We start from the raw sequence: 27,861 nt of genomic DNA on the forward strand, positions 1-27,861 counted from the left end.
GCCAAGGGAGGAGAGGGCTGTGATGCAGGGAGAAAAATTAAAATGGCATTAAAAACTATAGCAAAGTTTAGACATGGAAACATTCTGGAAGCTGCATACTTCCAAATGCCCCAGAACCACAGGCCACAGAAACCTGCACGAGCAGCATGTCCTTCCCAGAGCCCTGCTCTTCAGATGTCAGGAGGGTTTCTGTGACTTCTGGGTCTGCTTCTCTCCCAGCTTTGTGCTATGGCAACTGCACCTCCAAGGCCATTCTGGCTTAACATATAATGAGTTTGGTACTGCTTTTTATTTTTATTTTTCTTGGCAGCCTTTATCAACTTGGAAAAAAAATGCCTGTATAATATCATGTTTTCTCTTAGTTATCAGTGGTGTCTAAAAGAATTCTCCTCGGGGACTTAGTCTTCTGTCTGTGTTTCCAGAGAATCTCAAACACACATTCTACACTAGGTTACATTCCTCTAAAGATTCAAATGCATGTATAAATCCAGGCAAGGAATACTGTAAGCTGTGTCTTTGCCACACCATTAGCAAGGATTATTTATGAAGGGTGTCCATGGTTCGCAGTGAACACTTGCCTGCCACTAGGTCTTTTACATATTTTTATCTTTAATCCTATCATGGGCAAGCAAGTTGGGTATTCTGGTCATGATTTTGCTAGGAAATATGTTTTTAGACTGGTTATATAGTTGTTTAAGATCCTATAGCTTGTACCTTTCTGAAATTTTGAATTCAGATTTCTTTTATATTTCCCTTCCCTTCTTTAAAAATATATAGCACTATGTCTGATGCTTTTGTATAATTATTAGTCTGTATTCTTTAAAGATGACTTCCTCATGTGCAGGGACTCTGTTTTGTCTTCCCAGGCAGTGTCTCACTATGTATCCCAGACTGACTTTGAACTTATAGTGCTCTTGTCTCAGTCTGAAGAGTGCTTGGATTACAAGCATGTGCCACTACACCTAGCCTGGGACTCTTTTTACTTTTTTTCTAAGTTTCCCAAGAAAATTCAGTGTAAAACAGTGTATATTTGCCAAGAGATTTGATTTAGCTTGTATTGGTTTTATTAGTTAGATCAAAAAGAATTTTTTAAAACAAGGAATCATTCTACATGAGTGGCTGTTACCTCGGTTTTAATAATGAGTATTAGAAGTTTTGACACCCAACTGTCTCTTGAAGCTGGGAGTTATTACCCCTTCCTGCAGTAGAGTTCTGATTGTTTTCTCTGATTCTGCTTTGGCTCTCTCTCCACATTCCAGCATAAGAATCAAGGATCTTTCTAAATTACACTCTCTGCCTCTGTTTAGCTCGCATCATCTCCCTCAAATAATAACTCCACTGCTTAAATTGGCACCTAAGGGTTTCCATAACCTGAGCTGGATATCATGAGTCTGTCTCTTGCTGTTTCCCCATAATCTAAGTAGACATGTTTCTGTGAGCTGCTTCTCTGCCTCAGATCCAGTCATGCTCTGTGTACGATGCCTGGTCACAAGTGGAACACGTATGTAGCAGTATACATTGTACAGCCTAGGTATGTAGTAGCCTGTATGAGCCAGGTTTTATAAGTACCTTCTGCTGTGTTTGTCCAACAATGAAAGTGCCTAAGGACACATTTCCTAGGACACATCACCATCACTGAGCAGTGTATTCCTGTCTTTTCATCTCTTGCTTATCATTAGGACAATGTGGGTGACATGCTTTATCTGAATATAGAGACCCTGATGTTATAAATATATACCTGAGTCTGTCTTTCGTTAATTCTGTGATTTTTAAAAATATCTTTCTTTTCTAATAGTATAAGAGGCTCCATGACTCTGAGTTACTACCTAAATTATTCAATAATAAAGATTGAAGTTTATTGACTGAGAGAATGAAAGTGAGAAGAAAAACTGAAAATGAATTCTATTTCTGATGCTATAGTTGACTTGTGTCATATCTAATATATTACCATAAACTTACTTCATTTGCAAAAGTATTATTGAGTGAAATGTATTTAGTGAGAGCCTACAGATTACAAGCTTTACATAAATATATATGTATTTGAATAATCAAATATCTGATTTTTATTAAATTACTTACAGACTTTTAAGATTGGCTTTCCAAAACTACAAGGAATGGAAGATAACATGATAAATGACAGTTTCTGTTAAAATACTGCCTGGAATTTTGTCTCTGTAGTTTTATTTTAGTAAATTTTAGGGATTCATATTGTAAATTTTGGGAATCCTTGATGCATCATCTTAACAGTTAGTAGTTTAGCTATTCACTTGCTGCTGGAGTAGGTAAACCTCAAGAAAAGGTAATGGGCATGGAGCATCATAATCTGCATAATGTGGTAAGAGAAAGTGACTCCATAAGTTCTGACAGTGCTCTCGATCGGGTGACAAGCACAGTGATTATAAATAAAATCATTTTTATTATGTTTTGCAATTACTTTGCAATTAGTTTGACTCAGTAGAGGCAGAGGACTGATTCTAGGTTTGTTTGTCAGACACAAATGCGCCATCTGTATTCCAAGCATGTCTGTCACACAGTGGGTGAAGTGTGTTCCATAGACTAGTATGAAGTTTATTGCTATTTTTTTTTGCTGCAAGGTGACCCTGAAACCTCTGAAGTTGCCTAGGAGAGATAGAAATGGGCCCTAGTATCGCTCCTGACTCCAGTAAGAGCTTCCTACAACTCCTCTTTGAGTTAATGTGCAGGTCAGTGCCTAAGGATGACCTCCCAGGTAGTGCAAGGACTAATGAGGACCATCTTGTCTTTGTTTTCTTTCTACTATAGTTACTGCCTCTAATTATAAATACTGCCTGTGCCCTGGGCTTGGATGTTTCACAGTAAGACCTATACTGGGCTAGGCTCGAGAGTCCCCCAAGGGCCTCTAATAAGGCTTGTTACTGAAACTCATAATTTTATAGAAGGAACACAGAAAAGAACCACAGAAACCATCTATCTGAACCTGATCCACATAGATAACGTGAACTTCAGATCTTTGTACAACACCCATTACAAGTGGTCAGCTGGAGTCTTAGTCCCCTAGAATGACCAATAGGCAGACCGTTCTTAATCTTCAGAGCTCTACTCGTGACTTCTCTTTTGTTAGGTCATCCTAAATATGCCTACCTCTGATTTTCAGTGGGCCTTCTATTCCCTGGAACCACAAAGAGGTCTGGCATTATTTCCACACTCAGTTCTTTCTAAGTTTCAGAGTGGCCAGCCCACCCTTGAACATCTCTTCCTGCCTGGAATCAAGTCTCATTTGTTACTGCTTTGACCAGAACAAAGTCAAGGGCAGCCACGCATCCTGAACATTTTACTTTTGTATTGCAACCTAGTGTTGAGTAAGTGTTTCGGTAAAGATGACGTAGTATTGATCCCCATTGAACTTGAACCCAACTAAAATTCTAATTTGGCTCTTTTACAGCATATAGGGTACTGCCATATTCATAAGTTGGCTAAAGTGCAGAGCTGTTTATATTTTGAGTCCCCTTGTTAAATTTAACCCATTAGTTTCCAACCTATTGATGTAGATTTGGGATTTGCTAGTCATTCAGTATATTAGTTATCCTTCCTTGTTTCATGTCATCTTTGCATTTGAGAAATACCCTATCTCTGGTTTTATCCAAGTCACTGACAAAAATATAGTAGTCCTGCTTACCTATGATTTTTGCTTCTTGTGGTTTCAGTTATCTGTGCTCCACTTCTGCCTGAAACATTCAATAGAAAATTCCAGAAATAAACAATTCATAAATTTTAAATAACTTTTATTTAACTTATTGAACTTATATTGTTGTAATTATCTTATTACCATTTATTGTTTTTAACCTCATACTAAGCCTAATTTATAAATTAAACTTTATCATAGGTACGTATATACAGGAAAAAACATGGTGTATGTAGGGTCTGGTTCCAGCCATGGTTTCAGGATGAGGGAGGGGAATTCTGTACTGATCTGTCAAGGTAGGAACTAAGAAGCTAAAAACTACAATCCCTGTGTTCTCTAACATTGATTCAGCAGCTAGCACTCCTTGGTTATAATCATTGGCTAAAATCATACCTGCGAAACACTACATCAGCCAGTGTCTGTGTCTACAGTGTGGGAAAGCAAAAGAATGTTCTTTGGTGGTGATTTTGTGTGGAGGGACACAGGGGAGCTCTCGGCCAGTGGAAATGGTTAGCATCTAGATGGTGCGTGCTTTATATTGTATCTGCGCTTTTGAGAACTGCACAAACCTTGCAGATGAGATGTGTGCACTCACTGAGTTACATCCCAATCACAAAAACACCATGAGTTACATCTCAGTCATAAAAACAGTATGCAAATCCACTTATTCCTTACATTGCCTATTGTTAAGAATTAAAGATCAGTTTTGCAAATTAAAATCTTGAGGTTTGGAATATCAAAATGACTTTATCAGTGTTAGACAGTGATGAAATCCAAAATAAGATGCAGAATTCAACCACTATTTCGTATGAATGGCTTTTTTAGATCATCCTTTGAATAACACTCCTTCACTGTGTGGGTTGGGAAATAGTTTTCTTCCAAGTAGTCTACTTGGTATTCTGAAAAGATGAATAATAGCATTGCTATATTTTGGTTACATGTTTTTGGTGGGTTTTTGTTTTGTTCTGTTTCTAAGCTCCTGGAAACTTGGGGTCTGTAAAAAGCCTATTAATATGTTGTATTCAGACAGTGTTTTTTTAGAATGAAAAAAATTAGGTGTCATATTTTCTGTTCTGTCCTTGGGTGTTCTTTGGGCATTGCTCTTGGGAAGGACATCTCCTTCTGGAGGTGCTACGGTGTGTGTGTGTTGGTCCTGCTGTGAGCAGGTGATAGCGAGCGTGGTTATAGATGCAATCGTACTCGTTAGTGAGGTGGCTAGTCCACTGGGGGAGCTGTTTTCAGACGTGGAGTTGGAGCACGCTGTGTTCCCCACGTCTCACTTTAGTAGTATATGTAACTTTACTCTGACAAGAATCCACAACACATTTTATTACGATTAAGATTCTGAGAAGTGATCCAGGTGTGGTTGCTTAAGCCTGTACTCCTTGCTACTTGGGAAGCTAAGATCTAGGGGCTCACATTTGAGGCCAGTCCAGGTCAAAAACTGTTCATGAGTCTCCATTTCAACTAATGGTTGAACATTAGTTGAACATGCCTGGTTGAACATGCCTGGTTGACAAGTGGTACATGCCTGTCATCTCAGTTACTGCAGGAAGCCTAAAACAGGAGGATTGTGGTTCAGGCTGGCCCTAGTTCAAATCCTAGTCTGTACCCCAAGAAAGATTCTGAAAAATGAGTGTGATGTGATTTGACAAAGATCATGCTTCTCTCGTGTAAATCCTTCACTTCATTCAAAACCTAGCTCAAAACTGTGTATCTCCAGTGACTTGTCCCTTTTCTCACCCTAAGAAAATCACCCCAACCCCTGCAAAAACCAGTCCTTAGCTACTCTGTACTGTCCGTACTATCCTATGCTACCTCATCTGCATTATACTTGTTCTCATTTTTTATGAATGTGATTTATGTCTTACTTCTCTTATGTCTACCCACCCTGATGTCCCTTGCATGGAGCCAGAGGAATATTAGTTACTTCATGAATGCTTCCTGAACAAGTGTTGCCTGTAAAACTGAATTGTGTAACACAAGGAACCTGCCAGTAGCAGTGTGTGGCCCATCTTATATAATAAAGGTTGGCTGTGCAAGATCACCTGAGAGTGAGGTTAGCAAATTCTTTACATAATGAATAGCAAGGGGCAATTCCACCTCTTCAGGGCAGTTTTAATCGGTCTTTTCTTTTTGGGCTCTCTGAGTGCTAATGCACTCTCCAACCAGTTGTGAAGCCTGTTAGTGATGCAGTATGGAGCAGGGGAAGGGTCACGGTAACGTCAGTTGACCTGTTTGAGATTCAGCTGCTGTCTGGTTATGTGAAGCCAAAGGGCCTACCACCCATTCACCCTCCTTGCTGGAAGATCGGTTGAGGTGAAGGGATAGTGGCCTGTGGCCTGGCCTCATCACGGAATGTGGCATGCCCTTGATAAGGCGGCTTCCATTATTTCCCCTGTCTCAATGTGCATTTAAATAAGTTTTCTTTTAATAAATAAAAGTTGAAGAACCATGAAATTGTATGTGCTCTTTGCAAAAGTTTAGAAAAGTGTAAAGGAAAGTAAGAACAGGAAGCAGAAACTCAACCTGTAAATGGCGCCTTTACTCTGATGCAGTCTAGTTTTACATGAGCCTTCCGAAGTAAGTCATTCTCTTTTTTCTTTTTAAAGCAGTAGTGGGGTTTGAACCCCAGACTTTGTATTTGCTAGTCAGGTGCTCTACTGCTTGAGTCACGTGTCCAGCCTCTTTTGTTCTGGTTCATTTGAAGATGGGGTCTTACTTTTTGCCCAGGCTGGCCTGAAACTATGATTCTCCTGATCTTAGCTTCCTGAACAGCTAGGATTGCATGCGTGAGCCACTGGCACCAGGCTTTCATTCTTAATAGTTCATTTGTTTATGTTGCTTTTTTCTTTCACGTGTGCGTTTATTTATGAACATTTGTTATACATCAGGCACTTACAGATGTTGGAAACAGATCAGTAAACTGGTCAGGATCCCTGTCTCCTTGGAGCTGGTTTCTTTCTTGCTACTTTTGAGGAGAGGGAATATGATAAGCACATAACACAGATCGATCATATGATGTAAAGTGAGTTGCGTGGTTTGAGAGTGACAGCAGCCCTTCTTTCAGGTGGATAGCCAGAGGTGGTCTAGCATATGAGGTGACATTGCACCACAGCCCAGAAAGGAGTCAGGGAGTATCCAGGCAGAGAAGCCAGGCAGAGGCCAGTGAATTCCCCCCAGGTCCAGCATGGGGAGTAAAGCCCTATGCAATTGGATGCCCAGCCCTCCAAAGCACTGTGACCTCACTTGGAACTGGCAGGACTAATTGTCTAATTGTCTTTTCAGGAGTTAAACTTTTGAATTACAGTCCTGATCTCTGCCTCCAAGTAGCTGAAATTACAGGCTGAGTTGTCCCAGCCTCTCAGGGTGTTAAATCTTGATCTTCTGTTTAATCCAGGTGCTATGTTACCTCTTACTGTTTCTACTACTAACTTAATCCTGGCTTTGTTTTTGTTTTCTTTGCATACAGAAGAGGAGGCACTGCTTTAGAGAACTTGAAATAGGAAAACGCTCTAGTCCTAGAGAGGGTAGGTGTTTTGTAAGGACCTGCCTGATCTGGGATGGGAAGCAGGAAGACTTCCTGAGGCATGGCTTCCTGGTTTGGCATCATTCTGTCTTGAATGAATGTTATAACAGCAGATGTATTTATTCTGATCCAGATATAAAAATGTGTTTCAGTGAAAATAAAAAATGACTTTTGGATTATGCATTTTTGGCTTATATTATTAGAAAATATTGAGCTTATTTTAGTAGCTACAGAATAATTAATTTACTATGAGAGTAGGGAATGTTTTAGAAATTTATATCTGAAATATAAACAACAGGGAATTTCAGATTGTCATTTTTTTTCTTACATGCTCATAAGAGAAAGAGATAATGCATGAAGGTAACTTCAAATAAAATAAAGCACCAACGAATTGTATGAAAATTCCCATCAAGATTGTTAAGTTTCTTTTACTTTCTATAAGCAGTGAAAAGCATAACCATTATGAATTGTTGAAAACAATAGTGATCCCTGCAGTAAAATGACTTTTGAGTAGGAAAATTTAAATTTTGGTTTTTGAAACTTCAGTGTTACATAAATTCCTGTTACTTTCACTTCTTTGAAGTTGGAAACAGAAACTTGGCTCATGGGAACAGTCTAAGAAACAGGACAGTGTCTTCCCAAACCATTCCTAGTCATAGTTCCAGATGTATTACTCTGTCTTGCTTTTAGATTGTCCTCTTGAGGAATTAGGGTTAATAAGGATATCTATAAAATCATATAAGGAAAGAGCCCAAAAAGTCCACCCACCTTTCTTCCTAACCAGTTCCTTCCTTCTGACTTTTGACTTAACAAAAATGACTCCCGCTTTTTCAAAATTTGTCAGCACACTTTGTGCATAAATCCAAATCCTGGGTGCTGGGTTAATATGAAACATAGAAAAACTGGATTTCTGGGCATTAGATTGTCCAGAGAATTTCTATTATAACACAGAATCCAGTTTCCTGAAAAGTTTTAAGTCAATATTTGCTAATTATGTTAAGAATGAGGCTTCTTTTGCAATGTTGAGGACTGATCTCCTCTGACTCATCTCAGTAGTCTAAAATTAGAACTTTTCTATGGAAAAATGATTATGGGAAGCTCTGCATGTCTGTGATTTATGTAGTGTTTGACTTATGTTTTGCAAGCTGCATCATTCACAATTTAAGTACTTCTCATCACCATCAAGCAAGTCCAGGAAATATAGCATCTTTTAATTTGGGACCTCTGAGTTGGCCATACATGGAAATGTCAGGAGAAGTTTGCAGTGACCACGTGCCACAGGCATGTAAGGATGTGGTACAACTGGAATGGGCCCTCCCCTTTCATGGGCAACATGTGTTACATGTTAATATGGTTCTGGACTCTGGGTCTTAATTTCTTGATGACAGAATCTATATTTGGGAGAAAGAATTGTCTGGGCTAACTTTCTTTGTAATAATCATTTGGATTAAATGATAATTTTCCATGAAAATCTAAATAAGATGCAGGCACTGTGTGTGCTGGAGATTTCTGTGGGAATCAGGTGAGAATAACAAAGGGGCCTGTTCTGTATTAGTAGTGGGAGAACAACCCTTGGAGGCCAGCACATAAGCACACTGGCATCAAGAGTCCATAAATGTACTGATTGAACATCAGCGACTGAACCCTTTGCCAGTCACCAGATGTGTGTCTTTCAGTCTGTGTGTCCCCAGTGGGGGATGGGAAGACTTAAGGGCTGTGGCTGAGAAGCACAGCCCAGGTAGCGCAGCATTCCACTTGAGGTTATTCTGATAGAACATAGAGAACTGTCTCAAATCTTTTTGCCTCAGGTTTGTCTAAACTTGGAAATTACTTCTGTGTATTTTTTCTTGTCCCCTTTTTTAGTTATGTAAGTGTTAATGTTATAAAAGTTCCCAGGCCTTCAAAATAAAAACCCACCTTAATTTGTCTGGAATATGCCACCTTAGAGAAAATGCTTCTCTTTTGTGTTTTCTTAAAGTACTGTTGGGGCACCACCTCCTTTGCTTGAATCACTTCCACATATAGATGGAATAATGAATTTAGAAAGCCTGTCACCTTTTCACAGTGCACAGGTAATAGCAGTCTCCAATGGGGATTGCAGTCTGGACCACGGGTTCTCTCCAGCTGTCTTCTGAATGTTTTCTTCTGATTACAATTTGCCTGTCAATCCCATAGGGACTGCTACAGTGGATTTTCTTCTCTTGTTGCTGAGGGTTTTATCTCATCGCATCTTATTCCAGTTCCCTTCTCTGGGGTGCATGTTCCACATAGGGAAGGGAGCATTCTTTGTCAGATTCTTAGGCCTTTGCCTCAGGCAGCGTTCCATGAACACCCACGAAGCCAAGACCACTGTTTGGAAAGAGAAGCAGACAACCATTCTTTTGGAGTCTGGTGCTTGTTATAGGAACAGAGAAGTGGGAAACAGCAGCAGGGCTGGAGAGCACAAATCCCTTGAAGGGGGTAGGGGGGTGCAGTTAGTAGACAGTGCAAGGAGGAGAGGAGGAGGTCCCTGGTGCAAGCCATGCACTTCCATCAATGGACAAATGAACAGAAAGCCAAACTCCAGGAGAAGGTACAGGAAGAGAGGGACTCTCCACTGAACACAGTCATGTTGCTCACAACTTATTTGTGTAATTATCTCACACAAAATTGGTTTTGTGACTTTCAGGCAATGGTTTTCCATGTGAATAAGTGTACTGGAGAATAAAGGCTTCATCCCGGATGAGATATTCTTTTTCTTAAGTCCTCTGGCAGGGTTTTCCTGTTAGGAGAGGAAAGCTGAAAAGTCCTTGGTGTGAGTACAGAATTGGGGTGCTAGAACTCAGCATTTCCTTTTATGCAGTCTTGCCACCAAACCAGTTTCATCACGCAGCGTGGCAATCACCGAAACTAGGGTTTTGCAAATTAGAGTTTGTTCACATGGTGGGAAACATGGGGAGGGGCACCTCCAGATCCAAATCCAACTCTTGATGACAGGATTAGGGGCATTTACGGAAGGAACAGGTCTGAGGTGTAGGAAGGTGATGTGTTCAGTGGTCTGTGTGTGTCTCTGTGAACATCATGGACTTGTGGAGGACGCTTATTCCAAAAATAGACCTTGGCAAGGTCTGCAGGTGGGTTTCCACTCTGACAAAAAGTCACCTCTTGGGCACTTGTAAAAGCACAGGTGACAGGGTCACCAGATTGAGTCCATCAAAGCCAACTCCAAATTCCTAAAAACACTTAAAACAATCAGGTGACCATATCTCAGAAATATGAGTACAGCTAGCAAGAGTCTGTTACTGAGCTGTTTAGTTAAGCGCTTTCTAAAACCTGTGATGAAAGCAAAAGTCACTAAAAGCAAGTGAAACACAGGGTTTATTTAGGTTTTCTCTTAGTTTTAAAGGAAAGAATGTGCTCTTTGGGCTTTTTGTTTACCTTTGTGTTTTTGTTTCTTTTGAGTCAGGCTCTCACTATGTGGCTGGGTTGTTCTAAAACTCCTGGGCTTCAGAGAGTTTTGTCTCAGTCCCCCAGGGCGCTCATGTAGCTATTGTCTTGTAAACATTGCAGAATGGCTTAAAGCTCTTACAAGAGAAAAGACATTTGTTAATTTCATTATGGGGGGACTTGGCTACAATCTTTGTATCTCCACTTGCAACTCTCTGTGTCCTAGAAATTAAAACGTTTTTTTCTTTTATTGTTGTAAAAGTTAGGGCTGATTGGAGAGGTAGTTGGTAGGATTTCATGTGTTGCAGAAGGACCTGATGTGTGTATTAGAAGTACTAGCAGTTTACCTTTGGTGCATCATTTGAAAGCATTTTCTGAGAAAAGTAAACTTCCTCTGTAAAATCTGTCATCTTGAAATGGTCTGCAGTATCTTAACACCAGTACCACTGCACACACACAGCTGAGCAGGACTGATCCTCCTCTTCCCTGTCTTCACTGCCTCTCCTTAGTCTTGGTGAAAGCGCACGTCACAGTTGGGCATCTCCAGGGGTTGTGTGTGCTGACTTAGGAAGACCATTTCTTGTGCCAGGAAACAACGTCATGAGGACCATCCATGGGGTGGGGGAGATGATGACGCAGATGGTGCTGAGCAGAGGCTCTGTCTTCCCCGTGAGTGTGCCTGATGCGCAGCCCAGCATCCACCCCAGCAAGACCGCCAGCCCCACCGAGCACGAAGACGTGACCGTGATGGACACCAAACTGAAGATCATCGAGATTCTGCAGGTGCGCCCCTAGCGGACACTCAGTGACAAGTGTGCCCTTTTGCTTACTGGTTTCTCTTAAACTTTTTGTTCCAAATCACGGTGCAAATATTCTGAATTCTCTTTGACATATTAGTCCCATTTGCTTGTTTCCACTAAACACACCAGTGATATCTAGAAATTGGACTGCTTTGAGGTTGGTAAAACTGCTTTCACATTTTTTCCCATCCATTGTTGACTTGGATTGAATTTTTCCCTCATCAAAGAAAGATTTTATAGCAAAGTTAATGATTGAATTCTAATTATTTTCTTATTTTTAATAGAACATATGATTCCATGTGTATAGATTTCTTGTTAGAAACTCAAATTGTTAATCCTTGGTTTTAAATTTCATAAATGACTATCTCTCTGTTTTTTTTCCTCAGGGATTAACAGTTAGCCTAGTGTAATACCTAGCTTTATGAATTTAAACTCCCTGTGCTTCCTATTATAGTAGTTGTGAATTCCTAGCACTTTTTTTTTTGATAAGTTTGGAAAGCAGTTTGATAATACCTTAATTATGGCATTTATTCCACATTTGGAGAATGGAGCCTGGAGTTTTCAAGAATCTCTTGATTCTGGATATATTTTACTAAGTCTTTTATCATAATTTAATGTAGACTGAGCTACCAGAAGTGGGTCACCAGTCCTGGAAGGGTCTGTACATTTTTCCTTTAAAGAAATTAGATTTACAGTCACAAAAGGTTTCACCATTCCTCCAGGAATTCTGAAGGCTGAATCCTGAGAAATGTTGGCAGGCCTCCCAATTGTGTGTTCATGGCCCTGAAAAATCATTTAAGGTTTCCCTATTCCTCAGCTGAGAAAGAGGGCGATCCCCTGACCCAGAGACCTAATGAGCACCCAGCATAACAGCCTCCAGCTCAGGGGCTGACCTCTGCAATGTGCGACCTCATCGTAGCGGCAGTTTCAGAAAAGCAGACCCTCTTGCAGGCGACTTGCTGAGGTCCAGGGCAGATCCCTTTTTACTGCCTTTTTTTTGGCACTTGATGAGTTTTCCTTGAACGCCTGTCTGCTCTGTGATAGCTGTGTCTCTGTGTCTGGTCAGTGTCCCTGAGCCTGTGTGATGCTTCTGAGCATGTGCCCCTTCTGGAACAGCTGCTCAAGAATTTCTCTGTAGCCATGTCCTGGCAGCGCTGCACTTTCTGCCAGCTCCTCTCTCTCAGGGTCCCTCTGTTTTTTTTTGTCCCCTTATGTTTTAATGTCTCTCTCTTTTCCAGTCCTGCTCATGCTCTCTCTCTCTCCCCCCCTCCCTCCCTTCCTCTCTCCTCTAAACTCTTTTGCTGGCTTTGTTTTTTTTCTTATTTTTCCTCCTTATACCTTTTATTTATTTTTCATAGTTGGATACAGAAAATGAAAGTTGTTATTTTGGTTATATTTATGAAATCAAACTTCATAGGTATTAATCTTCAACTAAAAATGAGTGTTTCACATTTTGTTTTTGATATTTACCTTTTTACATAGGAGTTTTAAAAATATTTATTTGTTGAGCACCTGCAGCTAAACTTCTGTTCCCACCCTCCTTCTCCAGGCAGCCAAACCTGAGAGTTCTTTTGGCTGTGCCACAATCTGCCTCCACTATGAAAATCCCTCTTTACTAGAAAGACCTCACTCAGTATGTGTTACAGCACTCACTGCGCATTAATAAAAGAGTTCCTGTGTGTTTCTTTTTCCCTATAGAAATAAACTTTTCAAAAGCAAGACTTGTATCTATGGCACAGTTTTTTTTAATATCCCAAGCACCTTCCTCAGAGTTTGGCTTAACTGATTTTGGTGAATTTGACTGAGAATGGCTAATGTGGAGCATATTCTCTGTGCCAACGGAGAATAAAGATGTGGAAAGGGGGGAAGGGAGAAGAAGGAGGAAGAGGGGAAGGGAGTGGAAGACAGAAAAGGGGAGAAGAGACTATGGAGGGAGAGAAGAAAGAGAGAGGAAGATTCTAATTTTGGCTGGGGGACCAGTGAAAGCTTCATTTTAAATGAAACCTGGGAGGATATCTCAAAAAAGACTTATTACGGAGTGGAGGACTAGAATGTTCCAGGTGAAGTAGACTCTGTGAACAACTGTGAAAGTACAGTGAGAAATTGCAGGCTTCCCAGTGCCCACAGCACAGAGAAGTCTGACAGTGGGAGGAAAGCCTGGGGCATGGGGAGAAAGGGAGGGAGGAGTGTGATCCAAGGATGGCCTGTGTCATAGGCAGTGAGATAAGATACAGTGGTTCAATTAAATGCCTATTTTCCTAAAACTTGGGTTACCATGTGTGTACTATCTCAAGGGGACTCTTGAAAGTGCAGGGGACACTTAATAATTATGCTGAGACCAAAGGTTAAGCTGGGATGGAAGGTAACTGAAAAACTCTCCTACAGACTGTGGTATAGCCTGACTTTTTCCCCTTCTCTGACCTCCACAGCATTTGTGGCTCGTGGCTTAGCCCTCCATAACTTTCTGATCTTGTGTAACTCCTTTTCCCAACCACTCATTGGCTGTCACAGTGGGCTTCAAGGGTTTGCATTCCCCAAACCACTGAGCACAGACTGGAGCTTTGCTGGGTACTTAACTGCTATTGATGCATCAGTTAATAGAATAATGATGACCACCCAAAGACCAATGGGGAAATCCACTGCATATGTGTGCAATTATTTCACCTGGTCCCTTAGAGCCTGGCTTTAGGACTGATTGAGGGACAGCGGGAATCAACTCTATCAGAGCTGAAATCTCAACCTATTTGTGTAAGAAAGAGGACCTCACTTTGGCATTCTCCCCTCACAGCCAATGAAAACTCTGCGAAGTGTTCAGTGGAATTACACCATCATTACCTCATTATCCATAGCGCACTGGGAGCAATCATGTAGGGACAAATTTCCTTGTTTTCAAAAACTGTTGTTGGATTTTATAAACACTGCTAATGGAAATGCATCCTTTTCTGTGGTCTTAAGCTGATAAACATGCAGATGACTGAACATTAAGGGTTTGTGCATCTTTATACTAGTTCATTTGAAATGTTGACAGCTGTGTTGTGTACTGAACTGCATTTTTAACACTATGCCAATTAATAGAAAATGTTGTCATTTTGCATGTTTTGCCTAGTTCATCCTGAGTGTCAGACTGGACTATAGGATCTCGTATATGTTGTCGATATACAAGAAGGAGTTTGGAGAGGATAGTGCTGACACATCTGTCAACGGCTCTCCAGATTCTTTGCTACCATCAGGTACCTTCTCTGTGATGTCATTTGTTCCTGGCCTACTGTGCCTCTAAGCTACTTGAAATTTCTTGTGTTTTGTATTTTAAAACATGATAGTATTTCTATGAGAGAAAATGTAGACATAATCTCTACCAGTGACAAGAGTGAGCCAAGACAGATCACTGAAATAGGTTGCCTGGAAAGACATGAGGATATTTATTGTTATTTGGTGCTAAATCCTATAAATACCTCATCCTTTGTAATCATCACAACTCAGTGATGTACAAGTTCCAATTATTGTGCCTTTGATGGAGAAAATCAAGGGGAGAAGGGAGAGGTTACTTGCTAAAGGTCATGCAAGTCATGGAACAAAGATTCCAGTATGATTTTCTTAAGCATTTTGCTATTTTGGTGAAAATCCAAGTGAAAAATTGGCTCTTGGGAAATCCCAGCATTCAGGAGGCTGTGGAAGGGGGATCACAAGTTCAAGTCCAACCCAGTATATATACAGTATATATATATATTAAAAAAACCAAACAAAACTTGGTGTGCTGGTATTTGGAAAGCAGAGATGGGAAAGATTGCAGTTCAATCCTGGCAAAAAAGGTTTGTGTTAACACAGCTATGCAGGAGGCATAAATAGGATTGTGGTCCAGGTCAGCCTTGGCAAAAAACCCAAGATCTTATTTGAAAAACAACTAAAGCAAAGAGGCTGTGGTGTAGCTCATGTGGTAGAGCCTGAGTTCAAAGCCCGGTATCACAAAATAAAACACAAAAAGAAAGAAAGTTGTTTTGTAGGGAAGCTATAAGCTGACTCAAGAATAAAACATGACATTCTCCAAAGGCCTGAATATAGTTGTTGCTTTGGTTTTGTGTTTTTTTACTTTGTACAGTTATAAACTGGAATTTTATTTCAACTCTCATATTTATAAAAGTATAAGAATGGAATCAACCTTTGAGACTTGGAGCATAGCAACAAAAGAGCACAAAATGATTGTGCAGTTTTTGTGATTATAGAAAGGACTTTATGAAAACCCAGAAATACTAATTACCATTTGTTTCACATAGGTCAGGATAGGTATGCCAGACTGTTAAGCAGTTAATAGGATGCTTTTTCTGAGTGTAGGATTTGCACACAGATAGAAAAGATTCTTCTAACTACAACCACAGTGACAATGTTAGAACCTGTCTTCCTTATTGTCCCTCAGTCAGTTTGACAGCAATTGCAAGTGTGTAGTTAAAATTGGTATGGAACAATGCCCTGATGTCTGTGCCCAAATCCTTAGCAACTTCCCAAAGGCAGGTGCTCCTGAAGATGGAGATGGCTTTCCTAAAAATGTCACTTTGCAGCAGTGTTTTTCTGCTTCCCAGAAGAGCAGAACCCCAAAATGCTATTTCCGGGAATGAGAAGGCAAAACCAGAAAGCGTGCTGGCTGTCACAATTGACGGAGCATAGCAATTATTGGCTTCCAGAAGCCAGGCTTCTGGAACCATGAACTCTATATGTCAGTAAAGTTCCAGAGGGAAGGTCTAGGGGACCCCAGAAAACCCTTTCTCTCTGATTGACCCCATTCCTTTCCCTGTGTGTATTGTAAGTGATTCCTTCTGGGAAGACCTGCTTTTCTTTTTTGTAGCTTTCTCTTTTTTCTTTTTATGCTTTTGGAGATGAGAAACGAATTATATATTTATCATTTAAACATGTTATCTCAATAAAGATAGCTTCAAAGTGCCAGTGGTTGGGATAGTGAGGAATCTACTGGTTCACATAGAAAAACCACCTGTTATACTGGAGAAGAGATGGAATTTTTCAAGTAGTAAGCTTACATGGGGAAAAAAGAAACATTTTTGAAGGTACAGTACAGTACCATGGCTTGTTATATTTTGACTCTTTAAGTAATTATCCTTCTGGCTGGGCACACCTGGAATCCAAGCAGAGATGGGAGGACCATGGTCTGAGGCTTCAACCAGGCAAAAAAGCATGAGATCCTATCTGAAAAACAAACTAAAGCAAAAAGACTGCAGGTATGCTCAAGAGGTAGAGCACCTGCCGAGCAAGTGCAAGGACCTGCCCCAGCACCATACTGAAAGAAACAAAACAAAAAGAACATAGGTATATGTTTATAATTATATATTATATTGTATATATAATATTTCCTTCCATGGCATTAGCAGTTTAAGTTGCATGTATGTATATACACATATATTTGATATGTCACATTTATGCACACACTTATAGATTATAGGCCTCTATTTAAATGATGATTTCTTATCTTTTACATACATCTCTGACTACAGTAGTAATTAGTTTAATAGAATAACAAGGACCTTAAAAATGGACATTTAGTATATGTGAGGTCCTAGTTTCAGTCCCCAGAACCTAAATAAATAAGTAAAACAATAAAATGCTATGTCTAATTAACATTGTATTATAATTTTCTATACTTTCAATTGATATTTGGAAGCACTAAGACACTCAGGCAAGGCATTTTCACATAAGGGAGTAGTAACATGAACATCGTGGCTCCTGATGACAATGACAGGTTTCACCTCCTATCTTTGCAGCCATTGTTCCTGACATAGATGAAATCGCAGCTCAAGCAGAAACCATGTTTGCAGGAAGGTACGGTAACACCTGCTGTCTCATCCCGCCTGGTATTAAGATTTTAACTGGAATTCTGTTGATACTGAGTTTCTGCTCACCTTTCCATGCTATTTATTCTTAGAGCCTCTGTTGTTGCTAACATAATTTCTGCCCAAAAGGAAGCTGCTAATTTACTCTAGAGGGGAAAGCATGGTTTTTCTTTAGGGCAGTGAAGAGGAACAAGAGAGATGAGATCAGTGTATTGAATTTTCCCCTCAATTCTCTACTTTTCTTCCCTCAAAGAAAGATAGCACAAGATGCCCTTTAACTCCTTGATACAAAAATCACTGCTCCTAACACATTGCTTCCCTGAATTGTAGGTATTTGAGATAAGATAGTAACTGCTTTTAATGTTATCATTACCTTTATTTGTGAGAAATAAAGCTATTTTCTGCTAATTGGAACTATTCATGGTTAAAGAAAGTGAGATGCCCTTGGCATGCTGCCTCCTTTTGCCACAGGTGCCCTTGCATTTGTTGCTTTGAAATTTTTTCTTTTTCAGAAATGAAATAATACCAATCAAAATAAAAATAAAATACGCTAAAATTAGCGATTGTAGTGTCACTTATTGTTGCAGACATCCCATGAGAAGGTGATAAGTCTATTTTTTTTCACATTTGTTTTTAGAAGGCTAAGCAAGAATTAAGAATTAAGACACAAGGTGTCATCCTGGTACTCAGGAGGCTGAGGAAGGAAGATCTTGAGTTTGAAGCCAGCCTAGGCTACATAGCAAGACCCTGTCTTGGGCATAAGAAAAAGAATTAAGGGAACAGCAAAAAAAGACTTTTATCTGTGGCGAACATTTGGTTTGGCGTTGTTTTTGTACTGTAGGTTAGCTTTTGTTGTGTTTCCGTCTGAAGCACTTCATTAGTCCTTGGAAGGAAGCATGAACCGGCATATGATTTCAGCTTAGTACGTCATGTGCTGTGGGATGATGCTTTGGTCAACGATGGACCACGCGTACAGTAGCATCCCTGTAAAATTAAACTGAACCTGAAAGGTTCCTAAGGACTAGTGATGCCATAGCCATATACCACTGAGCACAATGCTCACTATGATGAGGGTGTGAAGAAACCCCTGTGCTGCCAGCTGTGTTAAAGCATGGCACAGATGACTAGGTTCACTACAGAGTACCCGATGATGATAAGAAACAGCTGCTACTGGTCCATGTATTTACTGCACCGTTGTATTGTTATTTTAGAGTGTATTCTTACTTATTAAAAAGCGTCCACTGTAAAACAGCATGCTGTGTTAAAATCAGCAAAAGCCTAATACACTTTGTATCTTCATTTTCTCTTGTGCTTGACTTAGACTGCTGTAACATGGCACCACAGGACCAGTAGGCTTATAACATACAGCAGTATACTGTATGCACATGCGTATACCATATGCGGTAGGCTGTACCACCTAGGATTGGGTAAATACAGTCTATAATTATGCTTGCTCATTGACCAACTAACCAAGATACACTTCTCAGAGTGCAGCGCTTTCATTACCTGCTCATGTCTGTAGATAAACCATTCACTGTAGTGGGTTCCATTATGAAAACATGGAGAGTTTCTCTGGCTGTGACAATGTACCTGTGGACTGCCCCTCTCCAGTCCCTTCTCACCTGTCATGTAGTGAGTTAGACAAAAGAAAATTTCTACCCTTTCACTTCATGACTTGAGAACACGAATTATAACTAACAAAACAGAGCTACAAATCAAATCTCTGTTGTATCGATGTTATAGAAATGTTACTTAACTATCATTTTTGGCTTATAGAAAGGAAAAAAACCCAGTCCAGCTGGATGATGAAGGAGGCAGGACCTTCCTGCGAGTCCTCATTCACTTAATCATGCATGACTACGCCCCTCTGCTGTCGGGAGCCCTGCAGCTCCTGTTCAAACACTTCAGTCAGAGAGCCGAGGTTTTACAAGCATTTAAACAGGTAAGGTTGGGGTGGAGTGGAGCTCAGTGGGCGAAGGCTTGCGTAGCATATGCAAGACCCTGAGTTCGATCCCCAGCACTTCAGAAAAGAAAAAAATAGATAATATTTGAGTTCCTGTCAGTGGTTCCATAGACAGTGCTCTGAATGTGCTGTTTGTAATGTCCTCCCTCACTTCTTGGTTGCAGAGTTAATGAGACTGTATAGATTTTCCTGGGAACACTTCTGGTTTTGAAGATAGATGCAGCCTTGTCTATGCTGAGATATGATCAATTTAAGAAAGAGTTCCCCACAAGTGATTTTCAGTTAATATCTTTAATAAAAATGACAGGGACTAAGATTTAGGAAGACATTGGGGATAATAACATATTAGGAGTTTTGTTGCTATTGGTGTTATCTTGACCCAAAATTTACTGACACATTTGGGTAGGACAAGCAATACCTCTGAAATAAATATTTTGTGATTGAAAAATGCACAAATCCAAGGCAAAGGAATTGTTATGGATCTAATCTTTTTGTGCTCTTTGAATAAGACATCAATCTTGTGATCATTAGTGATACATAAGTGCTTATGTATGTTTCACTGACATTTATTGTATTTAATGGCACATTGATCTTTACTAGAAAAGTTTTACAAGAATATGCTAAAGAATATGAAAAAATTACAAGAAAGTCTCACAAATGCATTTAGTATCACATGTATGCATGTCATATAATACAAACGATAACAAGATCAAATTTATTTTATGAAATTTAGGTTGTATTCATCAATATTTTCTTCCATTTATTTTTATTTTTCTACCTCATTTCCAAAAGATTTATAGGGAAAATCTCAGAAAAATTAACATGAGCAGTGAAATTAGAGTTGAATTATGTTACTCTTTGGCACTTTGAAATGTTTGTACACATTTTTAATATGTGAATATATTGATTAGAATTCACAGATACTCAAGGTAAGTTTCGCTGTCAAGATACACCTAAAATATTCATAAATGGTCTAGAAATATGGAACTTTACCTAAAAGATGTTTTAAAGACCAGGGTTTTAGCTATGAAGGAGCTGGGAGCGAAGGAAGCTGCATGGATACATTAAGGACTGAAATTCTTCTGTGTTCAGGTGCAGTTACTGGTGTCCAATCAAGACGTAGACAATTACAAGCAAATCAAGGCGGATCTAGACCAGCTCCGACTAACTGTCGAAAAATCCGAGTTGTGGGTGGAGAAAAGCAGCAGCTATGAGAATGGAGAGATGGGTGAAAGCCAGGTGAAAGGTGGTGATGAGCCAAGTGAGGTGCGTTTCCAAGGTCTGTTTTGAAATGACCCAAACAGTAGTGTAAGTCGGTGTCATCTGTGTAACAGCCCTGCCCTTGTTCAGCTCATGTCCTGCTCGTATCTCTTGCCCTCACTTTCCGACTTTCTTCCCTTCTAGTCCCACTGCCAATGCTGTCATCCAGTAGTCCGGCAGTAGCAGGGGAAAGGGGTGGACTTGGGAAGGGAAGTCTTGTTGTCATTGTTTACTGTGGCCACTTCCTGCCAACCCATCAGTCACTGCTTTCATTGTGGCACACCCTTAGATTCCATATAAACTGTCTGGATGGGAAGGCAGTAAGTGTTACTGTCAATGTGTACCAAGACTTTATAACCCACTGTAGAGTACAGTAAGAGGGTCATCTGGGCATCTGTTGCATTGGTTGTAGCTTTTAGTGGGTTAATCAGTTCTTTTCCCATTTTATTAAAAACATGACTTTTTTCTTTCTAAAGAGTGTTGTAGCAGTAACACTGAAATAAGAACTGATCAGTGCAGACATCACAATCAATGATCTGTAAAGTTTCTCAAGTGTCTGTCTAGTGCTTTACTTGTTTTTAACCTGAAGGAATATAAACTATGTAGATTGACTTACCTGCCCCAGTTTTTGGTTTTTTTGGGGGGGTTACTCACAATATTTTGGAGTGACGAGTGAAGACAGAGTAGGAGATAGCAAAGTAAACACCATGCTGATAGTTCTAAAGGGGAGTTGAAATGGTGGGTACGTCTTAACTTGTCTCAGGACTAATTGCCGTTATATGTAAGAAACTTTTTACCTTATCTTTTCGGCACTTTTCCTGTGACTTTGTAATGTGTTAGTAGATTAGGATTTCTACTCCATGGAAATTGTTTTATTTGAGGAGAAGTGGGCGATAGTGTTCTTACATAACATATTTAAGAAATAAATGAGAATTAAGAAATAATAAGTGTGAATTAAGAAATAAGTGAGAACTTAGCATTAGTACTTGCTGCACCCCACATCTTGGAGCAGGCAATTTCATCTGTGGAATTTCTTTTTAAATATTACAACTTTGGAGACAGTTATAAATGTCATATTTCTAAGACTAAATAGATGGAAGTTCAGCAAACCCAAGGACTTTCTCAGTGTTGGTCAGCTCTGACTCAACTGAAATTTGAACCCAGCTCTTTTGGAAAATGACTGCGAGTTCTTTAATGTGAGATTATACTTTCTGGTTTGATATTTAATGAATGAGTGTATTATGCTTTCCTGAGTTATAACACCTTTTCCTTTTGAAAGTACATATCTTACTATGTTTTCCAGGTAGCGTGGTGTTGCTTCCTCTTCAAGAAAGTCTAATTCTTTTTTTAAAAAAATTTAAAACATCTCTAAATCTTAGGAGAATGCATGGTATTCTTTGTAAAAGTTTCAAAAGAGGAAATATTTCCTAAGAGTTGAGATGAGGTCTTCCATGAAGGATACATGCACTAGTCTGTGTTTCCCAGGCATAGAAGGAAAATAGATGAAAGAGCCTCTACATAGCATGACGGATCTGAATGGCCTCCTCTTAGAAGTTTCATGGGCTTTGGGGATTTATGTAAGAAAGAAGAGAAACAGGTGGTTTGAGAATATGCTAAAGATAAAATTGAATCACATGTGGGTTATATAACTAATTTTCTAGGAGCTTGAGATGAATTGAAGTCCACCAAGCTTTCTGTTTATTTTTTGACTTCAAGGTTTATCAGTTCAGTAAATGCTAATAATTTTAGTTACTTCAGGGAGTTATCATAGGAATAAAATATTTGGAAAGTCCACAGGAGTATAGTGTAGACATTGCCCTTGGACTATTGATTTCAAGGTTGAATAATCCCAGTGTTAACTCAGAGGCAAAGAAACTGCTTCTGCTGTTGGCAGCCCTGTGACACCAGCCACCACAGGCCACACTTGGAAGTGTGACCAGACAGTGGAACATGGGGTTCGCGGAAAGCACTCACATCTGTTGGAATTTTCTCTTTGACCCTCACAGTCCAAGGGATGGGCCCTGTATTTTTTTCTGGTGTGTAAGTTCTGGAATTTTCTCTTTGGCCCTCACAGTCCGGGGACGGGCCCTGTATTTTTTTTCTGGTTGTCTAAGTTCCGCATGAGCTCATCTCACTGGCAGAAGATGAACTGAATTTAGAACTTTAGCTACAGGGGAGTTGGGGAGACCCATATTTGATACTGGGGGTTGTGAAGTAGTTTCAACAGCCTTGAATGTCAGTTACTGATACGCACTGTAGCGCAGCAGTGCATATAATGTGAATCCAGGGATTTGGGAATCAGATTCCCCAGAATTTGCCCCCTTAGGATATGTGTGACTTTGAGTGACTCATTTTCATCCTTTACATTCTTTTGTCATCTATAAGATGGGCACAGTATTGATGTTGAGCTGAAATTGGTGCAGGGATTATGTGAGCCACCCTGTGTGCATGGTAAGTGTGTCACTTAATGTGGCTTCAGTGGAAGGTGTGAGCAGCAGGGACATAGAAGCAGCAAGGTGACATTGGTGCCAGCAGGTTGAGATGCCAGGCTCCAGCTTCAACTGATTGCCACAGTGTGGCCATCATGGACCAAGGGGCTTGATTTTGAGGCTCACTTTTCTAATGGTGGCATCATAGCAGCAGCCTCCTAGAAACCACATCTGTGCCCAGCACCACATGTACATTGTGCTGTTCACTACAGTAAAAATAGAATTATTGTCTTACTATTGACAGACACCTGTAGGGGAAACCAAGTCACATCTCTTCTGTGATACTTGTCTTCTCTCCAGATACCTCACTTAAGTGAACGTATTTCTTAAAATATCAGACTTCTACAATGGTAAGTTCAGTACCACCTGAGGAACCAAATTTTGTTTAAATTAATGTAGATATAGGTTAAGAACTGGAATATTAAGGCAGGAGTGGTGACCCATGCCTGTAATCCCTTTTCTTGGGGGGTTGAGCTAGGAGGATCAAGATCTAAGGCTGGCCAGGGCAAAAAGCATGAGACCTTATCTGAAAAATAACTAAAGCAGAAAGGCTGGCTGGAGGCATGGCTCAAGTGGTGGCAATGCAAGGCCCTGATTTCAAATCCCAGTACTGCCCAAAACACAGAACGTTACCAGTAAGGAGTTCATTTGGTCTCTCCCTGTACCCAGAGGAAACCACTGTATGAATGTCTATTAACTTTCTTGTTTAATATTTTTACTTCACGTGTCTGTGTTTCTAAAACACAAGGAACATGTGAAAATATTTCAGTTTGTCTTGTCTGGGATATGTTTCATCCCCCACCCTTGTGGATGGAAGGCCATGACTTACCCACCTTCTGTAATACATATCGTTATACTCATGCCCATGGTCGTCTGGTTAATAGGAACTTTCTTTAAAAGAAAGTTTGCTCTAAAAGCAGTGTTGCCATGCGAGCTCTCATCTGTCTCTAGAGGCACACGTTGAAAGATTCTCCAGGGCATTACTCAGGAGGAAAATATGTAATACGTTACTCTTTGCCAAGTGATGCCCTCCATTTCTAAGACCAGCGTATGAGAATTCCCCACTGCTCCCAGCCTCGTCACTTGCCTTTCTCACATCCACTTTTCCAGTTTTGATAACTGGGTGTGTTTGAAGTAGAATCACGGTTGGAATTTTCATTGTGAGGTTGTGTAGTTTTTCATGTTTGTTTACCATTTCACTTCCTCTTCTAGAATAGATAAGTCTAAATTCCATGTGAGAAGGTGGCTAGGCCCTATTGGTTCATGTGTGCCTACAAATGAGGCTAAAAGTATTTTTAACTCCAAGTCAAGATCATGCTGCAGGTCCATACCCAGACACAATCTTCTCACGTGTCATTTCCTTTTTCCTTGCGTCACTGTGTCTGTAGGAGTGGTAATAATGGCCACCCCATCTTGCTTTCTGGTTTTAAAGGAAAATGGCTTTAATGGTAATAGTGATAGTTCACTATTGGACATAATGTGTTTACTGTACCAAGGGGAAAGTTGCCTTTTATTTCCAGTTTGCTAGCTACTTTTCTTCCTTTTCTCCTCTTGTCTGTATCTTCTAATTCTGGTGTATGTACTGCCGAAGCGCGCCCTCCTTCACCATAGTTTTAATCTTGCTGCATCTTAGCTTTCCACAGCTTTCCTGTTATTAATATGGTCTCCCTCTGTCACCCTTCCGTTCTCTAGCTTAGCCTTGCGAGGGCTTTATGTATCTTACTCATCTTTGAGAAAGAATCTGTTTGGGCATATCTGAAATTCAGAATCTGTTTGTTATTTTCTTGCCTTGTTCTTCTATTCTCTAACTTTTTCTGTTGACATTTTTTCAGACATTTAAAATTTTAGTGGTGTAATTTTCTTATAAGGAGCTGAATTCCACAAATTTTCACAAATGAAATTTTTGTTATTGTTCAATTTTAAGTATTCAAATTTTTCATTATGATTTCACCTTTGACCCAGGATTACTTGGACATGTTTTAAAATTTCCAGATGTACTGGTGACATTTACTCTTTTTAAAGTTGAATGCTTAATTAATTAACTCTTGGTTACAATAACACCATTTTTCAAATTTGTTGAGACTTCTTTTTGGCCTGTTACATTTTCAGGTTTTATAATTGTTCCATATAGACTTGAGAAGAATGGGACTAAGTATAGGATTCTTCATAAATGGCTGATAAATCAAACTTATTAATTATATTTAAGTCATGTCTTTACTAACATTTTGTTTTCTTGATGTTTCAGTTAATGAGAGAGATGTGTTGACATTTCACACTGATTGTATACTTACTAGTTTTCACCTGTAGTTCTATTAATTTTTACTTTATACATTTACAGCCAATTTTATCAGGTGAATTAAGAGTTGTTCCTCCCACTTCAGAGAACATTATTCCTTGCATTAGGCTGTTGTTGCCGTGGAGAAGTTGACTGTGTGAAAATCCAATTAATGCATATTAAACCTTACTAATGTGGCTATTACTAGCCCACTACTGATAGTACACATCCACAGTTCTCAGCTCATATTCCCAGATCATATCTGAGTTTGTCCTCATGCTAAATAATTTATTTAGACTCAGCTGTCTCTCTCTTCAGATATTTCTTATTTGCATTTTATGCCACCTAGTGAATTTTCAGCTTCAGCCATTACACTTTTCGTACTGAAATTTGATTTTTTCACATCTGGTTGGTCATTTTGATCATGTTTTATTACTTTCTTACTTTTTGGATTCCACATGACTTGTTTTGATAGTCTATATGTAATACTCCAGAGTCTTAAGTACTTGGGAGTTTCTCATGATTCTTATGTTGCTCATTTCATTGTATGTCTGGTCTTGCTTGTAATGAGCTCTTATCTTTTGAATAGATCTCACTTTTAGAGCAGTTTTAGGCTTAGAGAGTTCTCACATTTCCTCTCCCTTCTCACTTGCCACTGTTACTAACATCTAGAGTCTGTTGGTGCATCTGTTATGATTGGTGAGTTCAATATTGGCACATTTTCATTAACTAAAGTCCAGTGTTTGTTTAGGGTTCACTTTCTCTGTTTTGCGTTGTATGGATTTTGAAAAATGTGAATGTCATGTCTGCATGGCAGCATCACGTGAATCGCTTCACTGCCACTACATAGTGTCCCTGCCCTAATATCCTCCCCACTGAGCCCTTGAGTCCCTGGCAACTACTGATCTCTGAACGTCTCTGTAGCTTTACCTTTTCCAGATGGTCATGTAGTTGGAATCATAAAGTGTGCAGCCTTTTCACACTGGCTTCTTTGACTTAGCAATAGGTACTTAAGTTCCTCCTTGGTCTATTAATATATGTCGTATAATAGTCCACCGTATGCATGCACCACAGCTTCCTTTGCATTTGACTTTCACAGGAATCTTGGATGTTTCCAGTTTTTGGTATTTATAAATAAGGTGTCGTCACCACTTGTTTGTAGGTTTTGAGCCAGTATCTTTTGACCTTAGTCCTGGGAGTTGAAATAAGGGTAACCGCGATTGCCTCAGCCTGTTGCCAGGGGGCGCTGCTTGTCTGAAACCACATTGCTCCCTTCCTTCACACCTGTATTAAGACAGGCATTTGGGATTTAGGTCTCCAAACTTGATCCTTGCTAGGGCTTAGCTTCTAGATGCAGAGCAGGTATTGGAATTTGCCTTCAGGGATACTTATCCTGTGGTCTTTCAGATTGGCCCTGCCTGATCTTTTTTTCCCTTGGAGATAGAGATAGGGTGTCTGGGACCAGCCTTTGAGCCTGAAATAGGTTGTATTGAAACTCTGGCTGTTTTGTAATAGGAGGGTACTTGACAGTTTTAAGTTATTCATGAAGAAGACCTTGGGATGTGTTTATTTAGGCATTTAGTGGGATTATTTTGTTGCTGTTAGGAACTTGCATTCTTTGGAACTTTATTTGTGAAATTCTTATAAGGTCTGTGTTTAATCTAGAGAAGATTTCACTTGCTTCTGTGAGGCCCAGCAGGATACTTCATTCTGTACCCATATTAAGTGCAACTTTTGCTTTGAGATTTTTATGGACCACTTTATTAGGGGGAGTCTTTTCCTAATTCTTGAGTGGAAGTGGGCTTGTCTTGTGAATAGGGGCCTCACCAGCATTTTTCTGCTTTTCCACTTCTACCTGAGTCAAGGCCAGGACAGGCACACTTGCCCCCTATCTGGGCTGTGCCTTTCCTTAATTTAGCACTGCGGTGTCTCCCTTTGATATTCTTGGCTCTCTGACAGGGTTTTTGATTAGCTCTTCTGGCTTTCTTGGAATCCAGCCTTGGTCTGTTCTGTGTGTGTGTGTGTGTGTGTGTGTGTGTGTGTGTGTGTGTGTGTGGTGTTAGAATTCAGAAACCAAGTTACCGAAGCCCTCAGGATCAACAATAAATCCAGTGTTTGATTACCACTGTGGAATTTTTACGTACTTTCATGGTTTCTGGCCTCCCCACTGAAAAGAGATGCCCTAAATATTTTATCTGTCACTTTTGGATATTGACTTAGGAGGATTTCCTCTGGACTCTACTTTGTCATGGTCTATTTGACAGTTCTTAACAATAAACAGCCCTTCTGTATTTTGAGCCCTGTGATGTCTTTATGTTGAGACTAGGTTGAGGCAGTGTGTATCATACCTGAGCCTCCGTTACTTGATTAGCTGTTGTGTTTCTCCAGAGTAAAATCCTTCTTTCAAACATTCTGTTTAAAGTGTAATTTCAGTTCCGTTACCCTCATTCTTACTCCCTTTGTACACACTTGAATTTCTCATTTCCTTTCTTAAAATTTGATATTGAGAATCCAATCTAATATTCCAGATATGGCTCTGACCCTCTCAGAGTGAACACACAGAATGAACACCCATAAAACAATGTGACAGTGCAGTTGATTCAATACCAAGTTATATAATATAG

At 39.8% G+C, this 27,861-nt stretch overlaps 1 protein-coding gene across 8 annotated transcripts in view; it reads left to right on the forward strand.

Annotated features, from left to right (window-relative positions):
* Itpr2 (inositol 1,4,5-trisphosphate receptor type 2) overlaps positions 1 to 27,861 on the forward strand; it is an 842,075-nt gene that overhangs the window by 125,838 nt on the left and 688,376 nt on the right. For all 8 annotated transcript variants that reach the window (XM_074075818.1, XM_074075817.1, XM_074075816.1 and 5 more), the window contains 5 exons: positions 11,206 to 11,399; positions 14,523 to 14,646; positions 17,182 to 17,239; positions 19,027 to 19,192; positions 20,306 to 20,479. In XM_074075818.1, the coding sequence (XP_073931919.1) occupies positions 11,206 to 11,399; positions 14,523 to 14,646; positions 17,182 to 17,239; positions 19,027 to 19,192; positions 20,306 to 20,479 (716 nt within the window). The remainder of the gene's footprint in view (positions 1 to 11,205; positions 11,400 to 14,522; positions 14,647 to 17,181; positions 17,240 to 19,026; positions 19,193 to 20,305; positions 20,480 to 27,861) is intronic.

The sequence above is a fragment of the Castor canadensis genome, chromosome 6, assembly GCF_047511655.1.
Source record: "Castor canadensis chromosome 6, mCasCan1.hap1v2, whole genome shotgun sequence".
NCBI classification, from domain to species: Eukaryota; Metazoa; Chordata; class Mammalia; order Rodentia; family Castoridae; genus Castor; species Castor canadensis.